Source organism: Alosa pseudoharengus, unplaced genomic scaffold, assembly GCF_046254945.1.
Source record: "Alosa pseudoharengus isolate Yale_2024_CS ecotype anadromous, Long Island Sound unplaced genomic scaffold, YU_APseudo_1.1 YU_APseudo_1.1_scf_3, whole genome shotgun sequence".
Lineage (NCBI taxonomy): Eukaryota > Metazoa > Chordata > Actinopteri > Clupeiformes > Clupeidae > Alosa > Alosa pseudoharengus.
In genome coordinates, this window is record NW_027468718.1 from 14,661,878 (window position 1) to 14,686,613 (window position 24,736).

At 40.8% G+C, this 24,736-nt stretch overlaps 1 protein-coding gene across 2 annotated transcripts in view; it reads right to left on the reverse strand.

Annotated features, from left to right (window-relative positions):
- Positions 1-23,713, reverse strand: part of ankrd10b (ankyrin repeat domain 10b) — a 35,050-nt gene extending 11,337 nt beyond the window's left edge. For both annotated transcript variants that reach the window (XM_076263259.1, XM_076263260.1), the window contains exons 1-3: positions 23,364-23,713; positions 21,600-21,752; positions 17,099-17,190 (exon numbers count right to left, since the gene is read on the reverse strand). In XM_076263259.1, the coding sequence (XP_076119374.1) occupies positions 17,099-17,190; positions 21,600-21,752; positions 23,364-23,570 (452 nt within the window). In that variant the 5' untranslated portion in view covers positions 23,571-23,713. The remainder of the gene's footprint in view (positions 1-17,098; positions 17,191-21,599; positions 21,753-23,363) is intronic.
- Positions 23,714-24,736: the final 1,023 nt, after the last annotated feature.

Here is a 24,736-nt window from a genome sequence, read left to right on the forward strand (position 1 = left end):
ACAAAAGCATCATTTCCTATCAGTAAAACCAATCACCGCAAGAAATACCTCAACAGATTGCCAGTGTGTAGAAACTGTAGGAAGCGATACAGAGACACACTCCTAATGCCACAACTGTGCGGTTTTCCAAGAAGGGAACTTGTGGCAGAGTCAGCAGATTCTATTTGGATTGCTCTCCCCCTTTTCTGGGATTACTTGAAAAAATCAAGTCATTTCGAATTCAATGGCTGCAAAACATGGTAGACGAGTAGATTTCTTCTTTTTTGTTCTTATTTGTTAACAGTTAACAGAGATTTAAAATATATATGTATATAGATGTATATCTGCAGAGGGTTTGGTCATCATGTCACTTTTCTTAAGGGCAAAGGTGACAGGTGATTAATTCAAAAGAACAGACCGTAATTATCATGTCATAAAAGGTTAATACTGCAGGTGACATTTGATCATAATAATAAAAAAAACAAGTCAAACTTCTATGCAGCAATAGACAGTGGTTAAATATGGATTAAGGGACATAATGTGCATCTAAGAAGTCAAGACCTGACCTCCCCTCACCCTGGTATCTATTCTGGCATCTATGTAGAACCTGATACCCAGCAACAAACCCCTGTTCCAACTAGGGGCTCATGGGAAAATGAATAAATATGTAAACAAACAAAAAAAGAAACAAGTGATTTATAGTTACATCATTCAGACTAAGTAGAAGACTAGTAGTCTAATGTTTAGCATATTTTAGCTTAGCTTTTGCAAGGTTTTTATTGTGAAAATTTGCTATATGCTTGTATAACATTCAAAACTGGATATTGCATACATAGGTCCTCTCACACGCCCAATGAGAAACGTATTTACCAAGAAAAGAAAGCGAAGGGGAGATGGAACAGGCCACTCAATTTGATGCCATTAAGAGAGTATGTAGCCTGAGTAGGGAGGATAATGCATATCATTCAGTGCAGATAATGTCTAACATCTATCCATCTCAGTAATGCATCTTTTGTTTTTTTTTGACTGGCCCTAATGCATCATTTTACATACTTGAAAAGTAAGGGGGGGAATGCTTTCAGACCACCAAGTCCAAGCATTAAATGGTCAAAGAAGGAATATTCCTTTATAAAGGTTGAACATAAGAAAGTGACAGGAATGTGCATTTTGTTTGAGGCTCAAACGTTTAGGTAACCAGACATCCTTCATATCATTCTTCTTCTGATCTTCAAAGAGGAAAAAGGAGTGTCCAATGGATCAAAACAAAAAAGTACCTCAAGCTTTTTTGGAGGCCAACCTTGAGCAACCGTATACAATTGCATTAATTTAAAAAAAAAAATGTGGGCCATACACGGATATGTTTAGGGTATGCATCTAAATTTAAGAGGTACATTCTGGTTAATTGTTTTCAAATTTTCTAGAATCTTCGGTAAGTCTTCACTACACAACAGAATGGCAAAATACGGAATAGATCCTTAATGGGAAAGTTTGTCTTGAGAGAACAGGAACCAGGCAAGTAGACCAGTTGAATAGTTGCAGGCCCATCATGAAAGTTGATGAAGGAGCTCTGGCAAAAGGGAGGTCAAGATAACTGACAGCAGCTATGACGACTGTTGCCAGAGTAAAAAGGTCAAAATTCTGGTGGTCATCTTGCCAGAGAGAAGGAAAAGTTCCAGTGGAGCTTCGGTGACTATGGTGGTTCAGAAAGAAAACCATCAGCTGCTAGTTTTGTATAGTAGTAAGCAGTAGTGACCTCGGAGAGGAAAGTACCAATATCCAGTTTTGTGGTTAATCATAAAATGTCTTGTATTAAGGAAACTTTGAACTTTAACACAATTAAATTATTTAGCAATACGGTCTCTGAAGCCTACTTTGAATGCATTAACTGTCATTTTGTTCATTTAGTTATAAACATTTTTTAAACATCATTTAGCTTGTATACATTTATGCCACGTTCTTTCATTTTTTCCCTACATTTTCTATTATTTAACATCTGACCAAAATTTAACAGTGTGCAACATTTCTGAAAAAGAAAAGGTTTAATTCAGTCTGAACTTGATTTTGAAAAGAGTCTACAGAATGTTGAGGAAATTGGACAACACCAAGAAAGGCATACACAGGGCGCCTGCCAAAATCCTTTCGGCAGAGGAATGCTTCTTGTGGAATGCTGCCTTAGAAAACATTAGCAGGTCTGCAGTCTTTGCCTCCTCTAATCACACACGCTGGCACAGACACCTGGGTTACAAGTGCATCTCAGCAATCTCCTCGTATATAAGGATGACTCTCTGGGTCAAGATCCCCACAGAGAGAATGCCGCAGCAGCTAGTCTTCCAATTTCAAGAGTGAAACTGGGTCACACTATTTTTTCCAAGAAGAATACATTTAAATACCCTATGGCAACACAGACTGTGTATAGTGCAACTGATCTCATAATATTTAGATTTTTGCAATCAATGGAAATTTCTTGCTAATGAGGCTACATTACTATCAGTGTTCTATTGCACCTGCACCATTTGGAAGCATTCTGCATCTGCATAGCAACTGCAATGTAAGACGTTTACTAACTTGGCTGCAGATACTAAGACTGACTGTGTGAAATAGTCCTCTGGGACATTTTCAGTGATCAAAGGACCAAAATGGATTGAGTGTTGGCCTACGTCTCCGTGGGACCTATAAAGCATCCATCTTTATTTTAACTTAAGGTCAAATATGCTACAGACAATCAGTATTCTGCAAGTAGTTTGACGTTTGGCTTTTGGAATTTAGTGAATTTAACATTCTCTAACCATTATGTTATGCAACACCTTCAACTGCTTCTAATTTTGCTAACCATGCTGTTGTTATATGGCACCAAAAGAACCAAGTATTTTCATAACAATACTTAAAGGACAATTATAACATGTTAATTACCTTGCATATTTAAAATTGTATTCAAACTCTAAAAACGTGTTTATTACTGTTCTTATTGGCATTGGTAGCTTGTTAGGCAATGGCAGAGTGTGGCTTCACACCAAAATCTAGTTTGGACCAAGATAAGGGATAATTTGAATTTCAAATATGAACATTTGAATGAAACCACACCTCTGGCCTGCTCTTAGAACATTGACATTTTTTTTTTTTGCTGGGTCAATGCCTCCTACAACGACAATTCAGACAATTTCAACTCAGTGCCCTCCTTGTAGTGACTCATTTAAAGTTTGCAGAACCTGGTGAGATATCAATGTCTGTGTAGCAACAAAATGGCTACCCATTATTTTATTTTAATTATTTATGCATTTAGCTGATTTACCAATTGCAGGGGCCAGTCTCCCTAAAGCAACTCAGGATTAAGTGCCTTGCTCAAGTGCTTGCACAATTTCCAAACAATGCACATAGAGCTACTCTGCCACTGCAGTCATTATGCATTAACAGATGTCCATAGTGGGGAAAAGTCTCTTTTTAATAAGCGCTTGATAGCCAAGCCTTCTTTGCGCACATAAGCAGTTTTGTTGGTGATTTTGTATTTTCTGCTTTGGTTCTTTGCTGTTGTTATTATTGTTGTTGTAGCAGCAGAATTTCATGTCATAATGTGTAATGTTAAGGCTTAGGCTAGCTATTGATTGGCCACTGTGAGAAATCCACTACCTATAGCACAAAGAACGTAACACCTCTCCTATGTATATTTGAAAAGATTTAAGTCTGTGAAATGTCAAAAATAATAATTGCATTAAATAGGTCATATTTTTGTCTTACTATTGTTTAGCAAGTAATCAATCTAGACAGAAGGTGTGCTGTTAAATAAAAATAACAGTTACAGTTTGAGAGTTGTTTTGTTTTGTTTTGAACTGTTAAAACTAATATTTGCATTCAATGAAAAACAAAAGGGGGGGGGGGGGACCATGAGCCCCTCTACCTGTTAGTCTTGCGCCTGGTCTGAGTCTCCTTGAATTACCTCTCACCCTTGACCTCCAGTACTGGCACAGACTAAACCTACTGCTAACTCTAAAACAGCTGTTGAGGGAATACAACAGAGTGAACGGGGAACGGTACTTACAACATGCTTCAATCCTGACTTAAACCTGCAGCATCATAACTACTAAGACCTTTGAAAACACATGAGTCACAGAGCAATTACAGTGATATCTGGTTTCTAAAAATAAAAACAAAATACTCAAGAGGCTGGAGACCAAATGCACATTTCTTCAATGATGCCATCACAAGAATAAGGTTGAGTGTAGCTGTGGGGGAAGTTGACGTTAAATATTAAGATGATATCAGGTATCTGGTATCAGACTGGGTCCAAGTACCCAGTTTAACCAATGTATAACCAGTGAATTTGAATGCTGTGTGATATGCTTTCTGGACAAATATAAATATCTGGATAAATATTGCGGTCCCTTGCCACGTCACAAAGCAAGACATGGGCTACTCATTCACTCGCACACATAAAAGGCAATCTTAAACCCACAGCATAAATGCTTAGGAGGTTGACGGGAATATAACACTTGTATGTCTAGCGAGAGATTATCATCTGTGAGGAAACTGGCCAGTTGTCTACATAAAGGCCTTCAGAGACTATGGGTAATTATGGTTTGTGGGATTCAAAACCTCTACTCTGTTCTAGCATACTGTTGGAAGCCAACAAGTAAACTGTGAGCATACAGAGGCACAATTTCATAAAGCGCTATGGATTATGGGAAATCCAAGAGAAAATCTGTCTAGACTGTATAGTATTTTTCCCCCTAGTAATTTAATGGCAGAGGCATTAGCAGGTTATGCAGTCACAACAGAAGCCATCAACATCCACATCCATTACAGTGTCTTTGGGCTTTGGGCTGAAACTGCCTGGCTAATGCATGTTTATTTATAAATATTTATAACCTCAAGCTCACAAAAGGGGCAATATGCAATGATATAAGCATTCAACTCTGAAATCTAAGATTTATGCAAATACTGAGTTATTATGTTTCTGTTTATGTGGTTCCTGAGGGAATCAGCACACAGCTGAATTGACACATTATTCTCACTGACCTGATGATGATGATGCATTCAAACAAAAGGAAGATTTCAGAGGAAATCGTCGCTAAAATAATCATCAAACAATCTTCTGAAAGGAAGAGCTGACAACATGCAAATAGAGGCTAAACCATGACACGTCTGAAGCTGAGCAAACACACACACAGCATTCAAAGCCACTGGAAGTTCTCCAATTCCCAGAATAGAAACTCTGACAGGTAAGACAAATACTGGGGCACAACTGGCCACAGAGAAAAGCTTCCTCTGCAGTGTCTTACTTCCTCCAGCAACTCACTTCTTATGAGACTTAAACCCTCTGCTACAGGGTATTCTGAAGTAAAGTACGTTTACATTTCACAGTTCAGCAGCTGGATGAAGGAAAACACTACAGAGCCACTTAAGCCACCAAGAACCCTACTGGTACTCTTCCACAGATGACATCACAAACATACTCAAATTCAGTTCTCTTTAGTCAATAACTCTCCACTATGGCAAGCCATTACTTGAAAGAGTGAGATCTAATTCAGTTCATAATATTTTGTCCTTTTTGATGATAGAAAATTATACAGATCCCAGCCTCTGTCAGTGTTAATCTCCAAACAGACTTTCATCTCTAAATGACCTCAAATGAGACATTTACATGTATTTCTTAATGTGAGGACAGGCCAGTAGAGATCATTATTTATTCCAGACTGGTAGTTATACACAGTAAATGAACACTAAATATAGCACCAGACAGCTGCCAATGATGGCCCCTTTGGGAAGCTTTGACTGGTAAACAGAGACAATCTTTAATCTAAGTAATTTATACAAATAATTTTGATGACTTGTGATTTCACAAGGGTGTTCAGTTCTAAACGTTAGTTCTAAATGTTCAAAAGATTACAAATAATTTACTTGGCCGCTAAGTTTTCCATGTCTATGAAAACTGACATTTTAAAAACTGTTATTGCTACACTTTTTGTAAACGTCAAAAATATCCAAATTGTGAGGTAAATGTGGCCGCCATAAATTTATGCCAGACAGACACCGCAAGGAAACAAGACAAAAACAGGGCCCTGAGAAACTAATTATGAAAGTAATGGCAACCCAGTAAACGGAGAGGTAATGACTAAATCATGGCGATGAAGCACAACACATAAAGTTTTAATGCATGTACACATGTCCCTGTAAAGGGGGAAAGGGCCACTTAATAATACTCTTGCTGCTGAGTGCAACTGTGGAAGATACCTTTGCGGTATTTTCTGGAATCAGTGGCATGTTATGTAGGATAAGGACATTTCTACCATTTACTTGCAAGGAGATAAGCCTCTTCAAAACACTGTTGGTCTTTTCCTTCCTTGGCTGCAGAAGTGCAACAGTAGCTTTCGCTTGTCTTTGCCAGAGGTGAAGGCATACTGCACCAACAAGTAATGCAAGTTGTTATTTTTAATCCTATTAGCGTTCTTCACAACAGGGCAAAAAAAAAGAAAAGAAAAAAAGAGAGAGAGAATCTCACAGGCTCATTCAGAGAACAGGCTTGACAGAAGATTCTTGAAAAAAAAAAAAAGAAAGAAAAAAAAACATTTCATCCACCAAGCCACATCTTGTTCAAAAAATTCCACAGCAGTGTGCATACAAGACGTCGCCTGAAGGTCCAGAGAGCTTGAGTGTGAGTGTGAGTGTGAGTGTGTTGGGAATGTCGGCAGCTGCTGCCACTCCCGACCACAGGGCAGGTTACTGCGGTGCCTGGGGTGAGTCTGCCAGGGTGACCCAGGATGAACTATTTACTCGTCCATCAGTAGGCACACAGAGAGAGTGTGGCAGGCCAGCATGGAATGTACCTCCATTTACTTTTGAGGAGTGGCAACAGCTTGCACTGCAGCTTACACTGTAGCAGAAGTCTGAAGTCAAATTTAGATCACTCCTCAGAGTATTTGGTGAAGCTCAACATCACAACGGGTACCTTATTAATTATTTAGGCTTTTTTGTTGAGAAATTAAGTCTACTTTCTCTGAGTGTACTAGGTTCTGGGAATGGGAAAATGGGAGCCTTCTTGCAGAGACTGAGTCTAAACCATTGAGTGTGTTTGACTTACTCAGAACCACATGTAAAAAAGGTATGAATTGATGCTGAAGGTTGGGGCTTTGGACAGTTGTTTGGATGATGGTAAGCTCTAGGCTGTGTTCAGCTCATGCCATCTTCCACCAAAGTGTCCCTGATTATCAATGAACACCAGCAACTGGTTTGCATGGAGTGGGAGATCAAAATTCCAGCACATTTGGCTCCAGCAGATGATTTGGTAATCCAAACTGTTCCCTTTCCACTTTCTCTTCTGCAGTGGTACGATACTAAGAACACCTCTCGTTCATCCACACGCAAATTGTGTAGATAGATGTCTCCCTCCCTCCCTCCCTCCCTCATATATATATATATATATATATATATATATATATATACACATACACATACATACTGTGATGTTATAGGGCACTATACTACCCAATTCTAGTTCTGGAGAGCAAAAGCATGTGGTATATGCAACACTAAGAGTAGGTTGCCCAGGATCTAATATTAAAATGTTTCTAGAGGGTATTAATCACTTACTGAAGTGCAACTTCCAAGCTTACCAGAGAGGTAGTGTGGGTCCCTGGCGTAAAGGGAGAGTGTTGAATTTGGACAAGCTCTGGGAAATTTGGTGTATCCTTAATTAACGTGGTCTGTGGCCAACAAAAATGGCTCCAAGCACAACTTGGACTTCAGCAGAAGTGCATGGGAAAAAAAAAACATTCGAAGAGAAGAGCTGAACGTTTCTTCCAGTGACCGTGTAACAGATCATACTCCAGGCATATGAATGAACCCATCTCCTAACAAGTAAATGGTTCAGGGAAAAGGTGTTTTCATTTCATTGTTTTGTGTTCAACCCAAAGGAGCAGCTATGAAAAGATGTGCATTTGGTCCATCCAGCCAGCTACAAAAACACACACTTACCAAAGCAAACCGGTTAAAAAGGAAAACTTCAAACTAAATTGCCTCTACCTTCTACATGAAGGAATGCAAGATAATGACATTTAAACATTGTACTAGAGAGACTAGTTAAATATTGCATGATCATACATGAAATAGGTATCAAGTACATGCTCAAGGAGAGACACAAGTTGAAGAAGAACTCCATCAAATACAGACTATATTAAAACATTAACAAATGTCATTCACCCCTTATCAAGTCACTTTTTTGTCTTTAATAAATAAAATGGTCAAGCACCCAGCAGTACCTAGTAGTATCTGGTTGAACACATGTTTATGGAATCCTGGTGGGTAATACTACCGAGTGAGACTAGTGGCATGTTGAACCCAAAGCCTGACGTGTGCAGATTTGGCGAACAGTGGTGAACGCTCATGGTGGATATGTTTTCTTTGAGATTTTAAATTTGAACGACTTTGTGTACACATTTCAATTTGTTTTCTTTTGAATGTAAACAAAAAGGCAACAAGGTAATTACCACAAACATTCTCCTGTATGCCAAATTTGAAGAAACCTCTGGCTCTTGGCTCAACATACAATTAATCTCGCCTCATAGCAAAACCCTCTAGTCAGCTACACCGATTTGCATTTTGTGACTGAAACGTTGTCTGGAAAACTATTCAATGATAACCCTAGGACGAACTCTGGCCATATTTAAACACTACTGGAACACTAAATGCACCTTATGAATTGAATTGAGCCTGTGATCTGAATCCGTCCTATTTTATTGTAATTCTCCATGTGAGCCAAGTAGAAATCCTTGTGTAATTTATAATAAACATCCCTGGTCTTAAATAATATGATTTTACTAATATCCTAAATTGCCATTCAGTTAGAGATGTATATGGTATGATTCAGTTTTTAATATAGTAAGCATGTATAATGGTTTCATTTCCCCCTCTAGGCAAAAAGCATAACATATGCAGTTTTAATGTCACTGTGACCATCTCAAATCACAAAAAAAGGTAAAGACTCCAAAACACTATAAAATCCCAGAGCAACTTAACTGCACCAGTGCAAGAGTGCAGGGCCGCGTTTCCCAAAAGCATAGTTGCTAACCTGTTAAACTTAGTTGGTTGGCAATGGGAAATTGCATTGCAACCAACAAAGTTGCTAACTTAGTTAGCTAACTAACTTAGTTAGCAACTATGGTTTTAGGAAAAGCGCCCCAGATCGACTAAATTAAAGGAACCGTATGTAAGAAAAATATTTCAATTAATCATAAAATGGCCCTGATATGTCACTAGACATTAAGAAATCATGTTCATTTCAAATACTTATATCACTGACAACAGTAGTCCAGCCAGGATATTGTCATTTAAAAAGTGAAGTTGCAGCCCTCAACTGATGTTGATGTTGTGTTTTGTCATGTCATGTCGTGTTTTGGCCTGATGCGCCACCCTCCACCTATCTACTAATCACAAAGTCAGTAGTGTTTCGCCATCCGCGTTGGCAACCTCGAGTCAGGGGGGAGGAGGAGGGGATACACCGCTCTTCAGTATTTTGAAAGTGATTGCCGTACCAGTTTTGGCCACAAGCTTACATATGGTTCCTTTAAGTACAGTGCGATCCCTAAATTGAACTCTGAAGAGTAGTGGGCCCATCAGTAGCAGTAACAGCAAAAAATGTCCTGTCCTGTTAGTACTGTCCTGAGTAGTGTCCCGAGACAGTTAGACACTGTCCCGAGACACCCAGACACTGTCCCGGGACAGTTAGCCACTGTCCTATGACACCCATGACTGTCCTGTGACACCCATGACTGTCCTGTAACACCCAGACACTGTCCCGGGACACCCAGACACTGTCCTGTGACACCCAGATACTGTCCCGAGACACCCAGACACTGTCCCGAGACACTCATGACTGTCCTGTGACACCTAGACACTGTCCCGAGACAGTTAGACACTGTCCTGTGACACCCATGACTGTCCTGTAACACCCAGACACTGTCCCGAGACAGTTAGACACTGTCCCGTGACACCCATGACTGTCCTGTAACACCCAGGCACTGTCCTGTGACACCTATGACTGTCCTGTGACACCTAGATACTGTCCCGTGACACCTATGACTGTCCTGTAACATCCAGACACTGTCCCGAGACAGTTAGACACTGTCCCGTGACACCCATGACTGTCCTGTAACACCCAGGCACTGTCCTGTGACACCTATGACTGTCCTGTGACACCTATGACTGTCCTGTGACACCTAGACACTGTCCCGTGACACCTATGACTGTCCTGTAACATCCAGACACTGTCCTGTAACACCCAGACACTGTCCCGTGACACCCATCACTGTCCTGTAACACCCAGACACTGTCCTGTAACACCCAGACACTGTCCCGTGACACCTATGACTGTCCTGTGACACCTATGACTGTCCTGTAACATCCAGACACTGTCCCGAGACAGTTAGACACTGTCCCGTGACACCCATGACTGTCCTGTAACACCCAGACACTGTCCTGTAACACCCAGACACTGTCCCGTGACACCTATGACTGTCTTGTGACACCCAGACACTGTCCCGAGACAGTTAGCCACTGTCCTGTAACACCCAGACACTGTCTCGAGACAGTTAGACACTGTCCCGTGACACCCATGACTGTCCTGTAACACCCAGACACTGTCCTGTGACACCTAGACACTGTCCGGTGACACTCATGACTGTCCTGTAACATCCAGACACTGTCCCGTGACACCCATGACTGTCCTGTAACACCCAGACACTGTCCTGTGACACCTAGACACTGTCCGGTGACACTCATGACTGTCCTGTAACACCCAGACACTGTCCCGTGACACCTTTGACTGTCCTGTGACACCCAGACACTGTCCTGGGACAGTTAGCCACTGTCCTGTAACACCCAGACACTGTCCCGAGACAGTTAGACACTGTCCCGTGACACCCATGACTGTCCTGTAACACCCAGACACTGTCTCGTGACACCTATGACTGTCCTGTGACACCTAGACACTGTCCCGTGACACCTATGACTGTCCTGTAACACCCAGACACTGTCCCGTGACACCTATGACTGTCCTGTAACACCCAGACACTGTCCCGTGACACCTATGACTGTCCTGTAACATCCAGACACTGTCCTGAGACAGTTAGCTACTGTCCTGTGACACCAAGCCACTGTCCTGTGACACCAATGACAAATGTTCCAAATGTGAACCACTTTGAGCTGCATTCTGTGAATGAAAGGTGCTATAATTAATTATATTTATAATTATTATAATAATTATTATTATTATTATTATGTAGAATCATTTATGTCTTTGAATCATTGTGTGTGTGTGTGTGTGTGTGTGTGTGTGTGTGTGTGTGTGTGTATGTATGTATGTATGTATGTATCTTTTTATTTGTTTTGTTTTAGATAAAATATAAAGCTTATTAATTGTTTTACATAAAATTGTACATGTAAAAATCCTTTTTTGCTTTATGACTTTTTAAGTTTTAAAGTTGTTTGTTAGAATTTTTAATAAAGATGACTTGTGCTTTAAAGTAGTAGCTCTGGATTTGTGTTTTGTTATCAAGTAATGTTCAAGCACAGCTGGCATTCAGCCAACACTCAGTCAGATCAGTTAGTGTGTGGGCCAGTGCATGCCCAGGGACCCAGGCAACCCTCAGCCAACACTTTGATAAACAATAACACCCACACCTGGGCCGACAGACAGACAGACAGACAGACAGACAGATAGATGCTTTATTTGTATGAAGATAACAAAATATCAACTCAGGTCTCAGTGCAGACCAAGTACTATAGTGAATAATAAATAAATACAATATAACATAACATAAGTGCTTGTTTATGGAAGTCCACAACAACCATCTCCTTGGTCTTGGTGAGTTTGTTTTCCTTGCATAACAAAACAATAAGTCATTTTACGGCGTTTTGGCCACACTTGGGGCAGAGCAAATCTTTATGTCAGTTTCCACTGATTGGGCCATGGGCATGGGCAGGGATGGGAAGTATTTCTAATACATGTGTTTAAAATATGTATTTCAAATACAAAATACTATTTTGTCATTTGTATTTTATTGAGATAATGAAAATGCCTTCGTATTTTGTATCAAAATACTTCAGTGTTGCGTATTTTTGTATTTTCAAAATACTTTAAAATACTTTCTGTGAAACACTGTGATGACATCTATCTAACTATCTATACTGTAAAGCACGAAATGTCTGTCTCTGTCTGTTTGTGGCACCCTTGCATGGTCAAGCTGGAATGATTAACAGGCCCCATAACAACTATATAAAAAATATTTTATATATATAAAAAATAGTCTGAATGCAACACTGTCTGAGAAGTTAGTTGTGCTCAAAGGCATCAACTGAGGAAACACGACTAGCTAAGGTTACACACACTCCTTTGCTCACACAAGGACAGCAGAAGGACTTGAATTCACAAGTTTATATTGCAACACTTGAGTTTGATATTTTCCTTTCTTTTTTCTGTTTTACAGGTTTTTTTTCTAGACTTTAAATTTGTCTATGTTCTCTGACCTGTGAAATATTTCAGTGCTATGGTAACTTGACAAGATACCTCAAACAAGGACATTTCCAATTTTGCACATTTTAAATAACAAATGATTGATAATGTCATAATAATTGGCTTCTAATTGGCTCAACTGATTGGATGGTATTAATGTGACAACCTGATTTTTATTTTTACTTTTTTTTGTATTTACATTGATAGAAGTTGTGCACACACCATCAGGTGTATACAAAATTATTCAACTGTGATGAAACTCACCATAAGTGTGGTAATGATGTGGTTATATAACTTAAAAGGTTAAAATGCTACCTAGTTTAAATTTCTAAATCAGTCATCTATTTGGATTGTTTGTCTTTCAGTTATTGTCACTGATTCATAGTGGGCAATCTATTACACCAACTGGTTGGAAAGTGCAACAGTTGTGGAGTCGGCATTGCATGTCGCTGCAAAACAGTACATCTCCAAACTTATAAACAGTAACTGTCAAATAAGGAATTTGAAGATGACATCCGAAAAGCATTAGATTGCATAGAAAACTGATTGATATGAATACACTGTACAGTTTATGTAGTAATAATGCACTGGTTATGAATAACAACTATTTTAAGTAAACATACAATTAGTAATGCAAAAAGTTTTTGTTCTAAGATTTATTTCTCTTTTGTGGCCCCAATTAGTCCAGGAAACTGGCAAAAATGATACAGACTGCCATAATCTGTGATGAAGATATCATAGATGTTGACCTTGTGCTCGACGTAATGATGCCTGAGGTAAGGAAATGTGAATATAAAAGCCATGTCATATTATGATCAGTGTGGTTTCTCCAGAATAAATAAACCAAACCATACCAAACATGCATATTGTCACTACATTCTCATGCTATTTCCAATTTGAAATCTGTTTGCATTTGAAGGTTTCCATTAACATTGTCACGAACCACGAGGGTTTCTGCAGGTTTCTGGAGAGGTTCATGTCCATGCATCCGGCATTGGAGTAACAAGCATTGCTGTTTTTTTCTGTATTTATACATTCTTTTTTAATGTATTAGTTGTTTATTTATTTATTTATGTCTTATTGGATTTCAATTTATTATCTTCATTTCATTATTTACAAGGATACAAGGATACAAGGAAGTTTATTGTCACATGCATATAGTTACTGGAAGTAAGAAATGCAGTGAAATTATGTCTGGTGTCAGCCTATTTGTGCATTTATGGGGGGGGGGGGGGTAAAAAGTGCAGTAGAAGAGGGGTTTAGTAGATTAAGTGGCAAGGGCTGCATAAAAAAGGTGGGGGAGGATTGGGATTGGGTGGGGGGCACCAACAAGGAGCACCCAAGAGCAACAGGGGCAAGGAAAAACTCCCTTACCAAGGAAGAAACCTTGGGCAGATCCACGGCTCAAGGGGCTAACCCAACTGCCAGGGGTCTTGGTGTGTGTGTTGGGGGGATGACAGGGGAGATGGGATAGTGTGCTGTGTATGTGGGGAGAGGGCAGTGTGCAATATGTGTGTTGGAGAAGCTTCCTCATGAGACAATGTGCTGTGTATTGGGGGGGGGGGGGGGGCAGTGTGCTGTAAGTATGTTGGGGATGTGTGTTGGAGAAGCTTCCTGATGAAATAATGTGCTGTGTATGTAGGGGGGGGGGGGGGGCAGGGACTTACTATTGCAAGCAGAGTACTGTATGTATGATGTATGTGAGTGATGACAGTGAAGATGTGTGTGTGGGCGGGAGGGGAGTGGAGCAGTGACTGTGTGTGTGTGTGTGTGTGTGTGTAGTGTGTGTGTGGGCAGTGTGCTGTAAGTATGTTGGGGATGTGTATTGGAGAAGCTTCCTGATGAAATAATGTGCTGTGTATGTAGGGGGGGGGCAGGGACTTACTATTGCAAGCAGAGTACTGTATGTATGATGTATGTGAGTGATGACAGTGAAGATATGTGTGTGGGCGGGAGGGGAGTGGAGCAGTGACTGTGTGTGTGTGTGTGTGTGTAGTGTGTGTGTGGGTAGGTGGGGGAAGTGTGCTGTAAGTATGTAGAGGATGTGTGTTGGAGAAGATCCTGAAGACAGTGTGCTGTGTATGTAGGGGGGGGGGGCAGTGTGCAGCAAGTATGTAGAGGAGGCTTACTGTAGCAAGCAGTGTGCTGTATGTATGTGAAGTGATGACAGTGATGATGTAAGTGTGTGTGTTGGGGATGGGGGTGGGGGGGGCAGAAGGCTAAACCTTCTGGGGGGATGACAGGGGAGATGGGAGTTCAGGGGCAGAAGGCTAGGCAATCAAGGACATGGGTAGATGGAAGAGAAATCAAAAATAATAATAAAAAGTTCTATGGAGATATGCAAAAGTTGGAGAAAGTCAGATATGTGTGTGTGTGTGTGTGTGTGTGTGTGTGTGTTTGTAAAATAAATAAAATAAATAAAAGGTCTGTAGCTTAGGGAGAGGGATGTAAAAGTGCTAAAAGTCTTGTAGGTGTGTGTGGGGGGTGGGGGGGTCATGAGTGCTGAGTAGTGAATGAGTGCAAAGTCAGTATAGTGTGAGTTCAGAGTTGGGAAATGTTTGAGAGTGCTGAGGAGTGAATGTGTGCAAAGTCAGTATAGTGTGAGTTCAGAGTTCGGATGGCCTGGGGATAAAAACTTCTCCTAAGTCTCTCAGTTCTGGCTTTGTGACTACATAGGCGTCTTCTTGATTTCAGTGGTAGGAATAATCCATTGTTAGGATGAGAAGAGTCCTTCAGAATCTTTTGGGCTCTTAGGAGTACTCTTCTGGAATAGATATCTTGTAGAGCAGGGAGTTGAGTTCTTATTGTACGTTCAGCTGAGCGCACTACTCTCTGCAGAGTACTACAATCTCTAACTGTGGAGTTCCCATACCAGGTGATGATGCTACCAGTTAGAACACTCTCAACCGCTGAAGTGTAGAAGGCCTTCATGATGGATGTAGAAACTTTGAATTTCCTTAGCTGACGAAGGAAGTAGAGTCGTTGTCTGGACTTCTTCAGAACATATTGAGTGTTAACAGTCCATGTTAAGTCTTCAGTAATGTGGACACCAAGGTATTTAAAACTTGTTACTATATGTGTGTACTGGGGAAATTTGATTTTTTTTGGTGTTAAGTTTATGGTGTATTTTGTTCTGAGAGAAAACTGAACCATGCAAGGTTTTCCGTATTTAGATTTACAAAGCTTTTTTGTTTAAAAGGTTTTTTGTTCTTATGTTTAGAATTAAAATGTGTTCTCCAAAACTGTCCAGTTGTCTGTTTTTGTGATCATCTACCCATGGATGGCTACAACATTTGGTTAAGCAAGCCTATGACTTAACAGACCTGGGGGGTATTCCAAGTACATGGTTTAGTGATAAACCTGGGTAACTTAACTCAGAGTAAGTGGTAAACCTCCTACAACAAGAGCCCTATGGTATTGTTTTGTTAGGAGAATGAAGCCATACAGCTCTTCTATTAGGAGGTTTACCACCTACTCTGTGTTAACTAACCCAGGTTTGTCACTAAACCTCGTACTTGGAATACCCCCCTGGTAAGATGCCTAAATATTTACACATTTGCCTATAATAATTATCTAAACAATTATTATTTATTCTTAAAATATTTGCTGGCACAAGGAGTTTCATTAATTATATTTCCCTTTATGCGTGCATGACGATAAACTACTTGAACTTGAACTAATGCTGCTTGTGGAATATCAACAATATACATTAAGTGTTTAATATACGTAGGCTATTTGTTGTAAGTAAAAAGTGATTCATATATTTCTTGGTTACAAGTAGCCTAGGCTAGCCTACAAGTTAATAACAAATAGAACAGAAAGAGGTGGAAGGTAGCCTAATAGGCCTAGGTGGCATAACAAACATTTCAACAAAACAAAACATTTCCAAAGCAACTGAGGTCGACAACGGATACTTGTGTTTTTATTTGGCGTTTTACCTAACTTTCCACGAGACAACCATCATGACAGCGCTACACACCTAGCACACATACCTTTACACAAGACAGTTCTGCAAGGCACAACGTAACTTAAGCAAGACAATGCTGGATAAACAAAAACATGTTTTACAGCAGAATAATATTGGCCAGACGTCGCCCTACATTCAGCGTTGTAAGTTAATAACCCACTTTCTACAAGCCACGTGTCTTCCTAACATCCCGACATTGAAATTGTATTTTCCAACGAAACAAATAAAGACAAAAAATAGCTTTGTTCGTGATCTGTCTAGAATCTTTGATACCACTAGCCAACTTCCGCAATACAGTGCCACAAGATAGTACGCGACTTCCGCAAGACAGTGCCGCGAGACACTACGCAACATCCGCAAGACAGAGGACAGGACAAAAGTACGGTACAGTACAGTTTCGGCTCTAACCGCCTCTCGGGCCCATCTAAGTGAAAAAAAAAAAAAACTACCACCAGGTGCTTGAAGCTCACTATTGTGACCACCATTGTGATTAGAAGGGGACATAAAAAGTGAATGAAGACTTTTGGAAAGGTGAGTGTGCAAAAGATTTGATGGAGTTCCCCTTGAACACCGTGCCGTCCGAGCGCGGGGAAGCAGCTAGGGGCAGTAGAGTTAGAGGGCAGGCTAGGCAGGGGGGAAAGGGCAGTACTTACTCCGCTTTTGCCCCCCGCATCAGGAGGGCATTAATACAGTCGATACTGCCGGCACGGGCCGCCTTATGGATGGGGCTCTCACCCACATAGTCCTGCAGACAAACAACACAAAGGCAGTTAATGAGGGCAACAGCGAAGGTAAGGTGTGTGTGTGTGTGTGTGTGTGTGGGGGGGGGGTGTGTGTGTTTGTTAGAGAGTGAGAATGTGTATTAAACCTCATGGTGGTCTGTCAAAACTAAGAAAGGAAAAGAAGGCATTCAAATGCATCAGTGACCTTTTTAAAATGCTCACATTCTCTTTTGGATCAGTAACCATAATGAAACAAGAAGTGCACAGTTCACTTTGATGGCCTACACCCTTTCCTGGCACATAGTCAACACAAACATTAAAAAACAGGAAGCACAAGACTTTTGAACAGAGACTACTGCGAATGCCACTCTATTCATCACAGTAGAGACCAATTATAAGCACAGAGAACAAAGTGTAATTTGTGTGTGGTGAGGCAGGATACAGTTAAAACCATCATTACCTGAATCATTGGGCTCAATAACCATGCATTTAAACAGTTCCTTCTACCCCTTTCCTGGTGTTCTTAGGCATCATGTAAATCTGAGTATGAAGTTCATTTCATCTCCATTGGGATCTGTGATAAGCCTTCATCTCACACCAGGAAAGGACAACTGATCTAACACACCCCTGTGATCACTTTCTCCAGTCCAAACCTCCCAGAGCTGGGCCTATTTACTAAGAGTAAACCAACATGTGCATGTCCCCTACAGTCCACTGCCTTAAAAGGTCACTGAAGTGGTTTTAAAGGCTATGATTTCATGTCTATTGAATTACTCCTATCATAATTCAGGAGATGGAGCTGAAAAACAACTGCTTGGGAGGGTGGTGTTGGGGAGAGTGTTTCCTTTCTGTTGAGAGAGTATCCATGACTCCAGAAAACTGGTAGGACTAATCCATCAAGCGTTTTTTGTATAACCTGTTTTGGAGGTTGTTTATTATCTTAAATTTAACTTTTACTATATATATATATTTGAGTAAATTGTACTGATGTTTGTATACAGAGACTAATTTTGACATGGTAAAGGGAAAAGAAAATGTAAGCTACTTTACAAATAAATGCACAATTTACTCAAATATATATAGTACCTCACTTGATACAATATTCATATCTCACAGAGCCTTTTTTCCCCAACATAATTCTGTACCATCTTCCATGTGTTCTCCGTAAAATATCTATAAAAACCCTTTCAACCCTGTGAGGATTCATCCTAACCCACATTGAAGCAGGACAGCTGACATAAACAAGAGGAGACAGATACTCAGCGTGTTCAGACACGAGCCCGGCAGCTTGAACCTCACCCCTGAATTCACAGCATCCCACAGACACCACTTACAGAGGAGAGCATCGCCACGGCACCCCCCCCCCCCCATTCCCACGGCAACCATGACTTTTATGACTCATCACAGGCACAGAATATAGGTCAGTCTGCAGCCCCAGTAACTCGTTGTTTAGTGTCTGATTGGCTGGCCGGGCAGCTGCTGCTATCAAGCTAGCGCTGTGCCCAAAGTTGGGGGGGGGGGGGGGGGGAGGTGCCATTAGGATATTCAAATATTCAAATGAACCTTTCTTTCAGTTCAGTGATGTGTGCATAAAGGACAATCTGTGAAAGAGCAGTGCCATGCTATTTTTGGAGCCACGTACGTATCGGCGCTTATATAACCGTGGTAACAGTGACCTACTAATCTGGATTCCCTCAAGCCCCGAGCATCGGAGGATGAGGAGGAGGCCGGCTATCTGAGCTGACAAGTCGGAAATCTGACTGTGCACACACACACAGTGTGCACGCACGCACACGCGCACGCACACACACACACACACACACACAGAACCCTGGGCAGAGGGTGCATAGTCTTACTTTTAAAGAGGGCGTGTCCAAAGTGAAGGTGGGTGTGTGGGTGCTTTCGGCCATGCGTACGTGCGTGTACGTGTGTACCGTGTGTAACTGAGATTAAGAGCTTGTAGGGTGTGCAAACAACATTTACTGCTGAGACACACTGGTAGGCTGATTGGGGAGCTCAGACAGGCTTGTTTTAAATTCCACACTAAATGCAGGATGAGGCATGGTGGTTAAGAGCTTGTATGTCTGTCTCTACGTCCATCTCCAGTAAAATCTGGAAGTCTGAGCTATCCCAAGGTCAAGCTGATATTCAAATAGGATTGGTTTGAGCTCAAAAACACCTAACCCAACAACATTGAATTTCCCCTTGGGGATCAAGAAATCAAGAAAGAAAGAAAGAAAGAAAGAAAGAAAGAAAGAGAGAAAGAATCTATCTATCTATCTAGACCACTTACTAATTTCAAACAGTTCTCATCTCAAATTCACCAGATGCATAAGTCCTTTCATTTTACCTGGGCACACGTGTCAGTCTTGGAAAAAATAAACAGCTAAAGAGAACAATATTTAAACTTTCAATTATTTTATGCCACGGACAGTGTAAAAGCTCATTCTCAGTTGTTAGCTCCATCTCATTCCATTCCAGTGAACTCCCGAGACCTTAACAAAAAAAAAACTGCCGACCTGGCCAGAATCCAAACCTGGCCACCCAACATTTCAGTTCAGTTCATATTTTTTGAGTTTTGCACAACGGTGCTTTTGCAACTCGGCAAGACACTGCTAAACATGACTGGATGAAGCAACTAACTGAAGGATTCGCAACAATCTAACTGACTACAGCAGTGATAAGTACCTATGCAAGAGCAAAAAGGTCTTTACAAATCCATAACAAAAAATAAATAATTAAAAAAAAAAAAAAAATCAACCCTGAAACTTAATACCCAAGTCATACGTGAAGAAAGCTGAAACTGCAGCATGTGGCCTTGTGGGTTAGAATCAAACTTATCCCATGGTGCATGAATGCAGCAGAGCCACAGCATCTGAAGACAAACATGACAGCATGCAGCAGTACTAGGACCATGCAGTCATTTAACTACTCTACAGCATATACACAGTGCTTTTTGAAGGGCACCAAGTATGACATCATTGCATTAACAAGAAAACATTCCCACCTCCTCAGAAATTTCTACTATAAGGTTCCCAGACATGGATCTAAGGCCTCTGCTAACTACAGCCAGTCCAGTCTGTTGTCCACTGCAGATTTTCCACCTTCCACCATTTTCCTTCCTCCTACAGTAGGGCTGAATGATTTATGGAAAATATCTAATTGTGATTTTTCTGACAGATATTGTGATAGTGATTTAATTTTCTTTATAAATCAAGCTTCAGTTCAAGATTTACTATATGGGCCTAATACATTAAAACACTCGTTGAAGCTTTAGTAAGATAACCTGCATTGAAGCTTTACTAAGATAAACCTGCTATACACTAATCCAAGGGTGAAAACAAAAATACATAAATTACTTTAAAATATAGTTTTAACATGGGCCACATCTGATTAGTTAGCATGCTGAGCATGGTACCGATGATTAATGAGCATGACCATTACACAAGAATTACATGAATTCAATGAAAACCTATATGTGCCATTATTGATCATTGGGTCAGAGCCGCTAGCTGCACAATTATTCGCAACCCTTGAGATAAACGGAGATTATTACTTGAGATTGAGTGCACATTAATATTCTGTTCAGCTACCATCATCAACATACACAGTTCTCATAGGTAGAGGATAGAGGAGAGATAAACTTCTCTGCATAGTCTGTCTGCCTCTCCACCTTCTCCATGTTTGTGTACGTACTGTCCACTGGCCTACTGTTTACTGCTACACTGTTTACATGCTATATCAGCACATATGCACATCTCCTCCCTCCCTTCCACAGCCTGGATTGTGGCCGTACTTAATTAATACTTTTTATTTAATACTTGACCAATGGCTGTAACCCTATTACTTCAACCTATTCTTGCACTGATATTACTTGTCTACATTATTCTCTTATATGTCCATAGTTATTTTACGATGGTCTCTAGACTTTACTCTTGCACTGTTGAACTTACTTATTTGCACCATGACTCACTCTCATAGAGCACCTTACCATGCATATGGAACTACATGCTCAGTCCCTGCCCTATCACTGCAAGAGCCTCATGCTTGATCATCCTTAAGCACACCATGTGGATATTTGATTTAGTTTTTTTAATATTTAGTATTTTTTTATCTTCTACTGTATCTATTGGGCAATGGAGTTTTTTTTATATTTATATACTTATATTACTTTTTCTGCTGTAAGTGCATGTTGTGTGTGATATCTGTATGCTACTGAGACCTTGAATTTCCCCTTGGGGATCAATAAAGTATCTATCTAGCAAATAACCATTATTGTGCAAGGTGAACCAGACACATTTACACAAAGTGAATACTCATTTAGCACAGAAAGCTGTAACCTTGCATTATTGAACACACTTATTTTTGCATAAAAGCAGCACCCAATGACAGCAATAGGTAAACCATTCAACCCCATCACTACACGGCCTACCTGTCGGTTGATGTCGGCCCCAGCTTGTAGCAGCCACAGCAGGCAGTCAGGGTGGCCTCCAAAGGCAGCGATGTGCGTAGGGGTCTGGGCGAAACGTGAAGTTTCCAAGTTCACACCACAACCCACCTGCACCAGACGCATCACACACTCCAGCTGTTGTCAGTGTGGTTGGTTGGTTGGTTGGTGGGCCAAGAAGGGGGGTGAAAGGGGAATTGAAGTGGTTGTAGGAGAGGGGTGCAGGAAACAAAGTGAAAAAGCAGAAGAAATGACCAGGACCAAGGTGGAGGGAAAAAGAGAGGGTGGAAAGTTAATCACAGGAAATGAGTTGGTCTTTGGTTTCTGTCTCTGAATGCACAGCATTGTTCTGTTAATTGCACCCTGCAAGACCACAAGGCAAGATCACAGCAACACAGCAATAAATCCAAAGATAACGTTTCCCAGCAATAACTCCGCCACTCCCTCGAATCTCCCCCCGTCCTCTCGCACACCATGCACACTGTACTTATGACACATTTACTAACCGCACACGCAAAAAGACACACACGCTCTCTCTGCACATCGACCATGCATGACTCCGAGTCCGAGCAGTCTGATGCACGGATGTGCTGCTGCAACTGTGGCAGGGCAGATAAAGGTTTTCCGTGAAACGTTCTCGCTCGCACGTCTGTCCAACATAGCCTTGTTAACACGGAAGAAAGGGAATGGTAGACCAGGCAAATGAATGAGGCAAATGGGATTGTTGAGGGAGCTGGGAGCGTGCGAGCGACAAGAAAGAGTGAACATTCCAAAGTAAAATAAGCACCGCTCGAGCGAGCAGTTAACATGTGCTCAATGTGCATTTTAATATCATCAACATATTAATGAAGTACTTTCATTGGGTAAATTCATCCCAGTCTATACAGTACGTATTATCGAGTGTGCAGCTGCAACTCTGCTGTGCTGTTCGTGTCCTTCAGGGAAATGTTTCAGATTTTCCAACAGATTCTCCTCCTTACTGGAAGTGGCAGCTAACGTTATAGCGATTTTATATTTCTAATTTTAGACCCATGACCGCCAGTCTAGACGATAAGGGCAAAGGAACAAAGTATCTAAATGTACCACCTAAAATAGACCAATGAAGCACAGCAAGCTGCGATAACCAAATGTCTTTAACGTTAAAAGTATTTAACTTTAAGTTGTCAACTAACTAACGTTATTTTTCCACGGCAAGAAGAAATGTAAATACGAAATGTTAAGTTAAGACAGTCATGAAGAAATTAATTGTGTTACAGTTGATCAGTGTTAACTGATAGATTAGTTTACGTTCAGTGGTTTATCAACAAAGCAAATCTCAAGTAATTAACACGCAGACCTTTTGCAACGTTAATTTGGCTAGTAAGGATAACATTTTGAAAAACTGAATGACAAAGAAGTGCCCATGCCTTTGCTAGGTGCGACGACGGCTAACGTTAACGTTATTGGTTCTAGTAAGCTAAACTTACCTAACATTGACATAATAAATAATCAGGTCTGTAAAATGACTTATTTCAAATATATTTTCGTTGTAACTGCAAACGATTACTTAATTAATTCAAAAATTGATGTTAGATAGTTATTTTCCTGGTGAGGCCACCTTATGTTATCGTTACGCATTTGATAATGGCGGCTAACTACAATGCTTTATTCAGCCAGGCAAGGAAGCGTGGGGCATTGTTTAACGTCTTAGACTCCTTTGTAAGACAAATCATCAGCCTTGTACAGAAAAAGAATAAAGACATTAATTACCTTTCCAAAATGGGCCGCCCAGTGTAGCGGTGTCCATCCGTAGAAAGAATCTTCCACGGCTAGGTCTGCCTGGTTGGTAGTACACTGAAGAATCGAGCACAAGGCGCCTACATCTCCATCCCTGCACGCCCGATGCAAAGGGAACCGAATGTTCAGCACCTCCTCGCTGGAGAAGCCAGACTCTATGCCCACCGACATTCTGCGCATATAGGCTACGATTGGTTTTCTCTACAGTGAAATATATATATAACACTACGGTTAAGCTATTGTTTTGTATTGGAAAATTCTGCGCTTGTGCTGCTGCTCAGTATCGGCTCACGCCGCCCTGTGAGCAAACAGTGAGCACACAGGCACAATCAAAGCTCATGCCGACTGACAGAGAAATAAGTTACAGGGTTAGGCTAAATGGAAATCCTGAAATGGAGTAGGCTACCCCCGATCCGAGGTCGTTTGCGCTCAACGCATTGTAAAATCTGTAATGGATTACAGTTTCGAACTGGACAACTCCTCCCTAATTCCTTGTTCTAGTTTAGGCATAGGCCTAGCCTACTAACCAAGTTGCTCTTGACAAAAGCATTTACTAAATGAGCTGTTACGGATACATTTGTTAAAAATGTATCCGTAACACCCCCAATTATCACCACTTTTGTTCAGAAATTCTAAAACAACGATGTTTTTTAACACTTCAAAATAACATTTGCTAAATTAACCTTACATTTTTCAGTAGCCATAGGTGTGTAGATTTGAACAAAATCTGGTTTGGTTCTTAACGGGAGCAAATTTACTGCCTGAAATATCCGATTTTGTGTACCACGCTCGGAGTTGTAGTGCTGGCCTGATGGGTCGCCTATTTACGCCGTTTCAACGGCACATGAACGGTTAGACCAAGAATTCTAGTCATGAAATTCCAAATAAAATTCCACTGGAGCTCCAAGCGGAATTGTGTATACACGCAGCCTTACAACACTGTTTCCAGCTCTTCGAGTCACGGTAAAATGTCATTTTTGGTATAGCTAATTTAGATTTAGGGTGGTTGCGTTTCTTTAGGAGTCGCCGTCTTGGTTTGTATAGAAATGGATATTAAGTGACACATACAGGCAAGACGGCGGATGATATAGGCTACAGGACCGACGGTAATAGGGGGAGTTCCGATATTGATTTAACTTGATTAGGACACGCCAAACTAGAACGACAGGAAGACAGTTGTATGGACCTATAGATAAAGGCCCCCAAAAGACACATTTTGTTGTGATATGATTATTTTCTAGTAGAAGTCTATCTGGGATGGTTGATGACAGGTAATGCACCTCTACTTGTTGCATCACGCCTCAGTCCATGCTAAGCAGCACTTGAACTGTATTGGACGGCAGCTC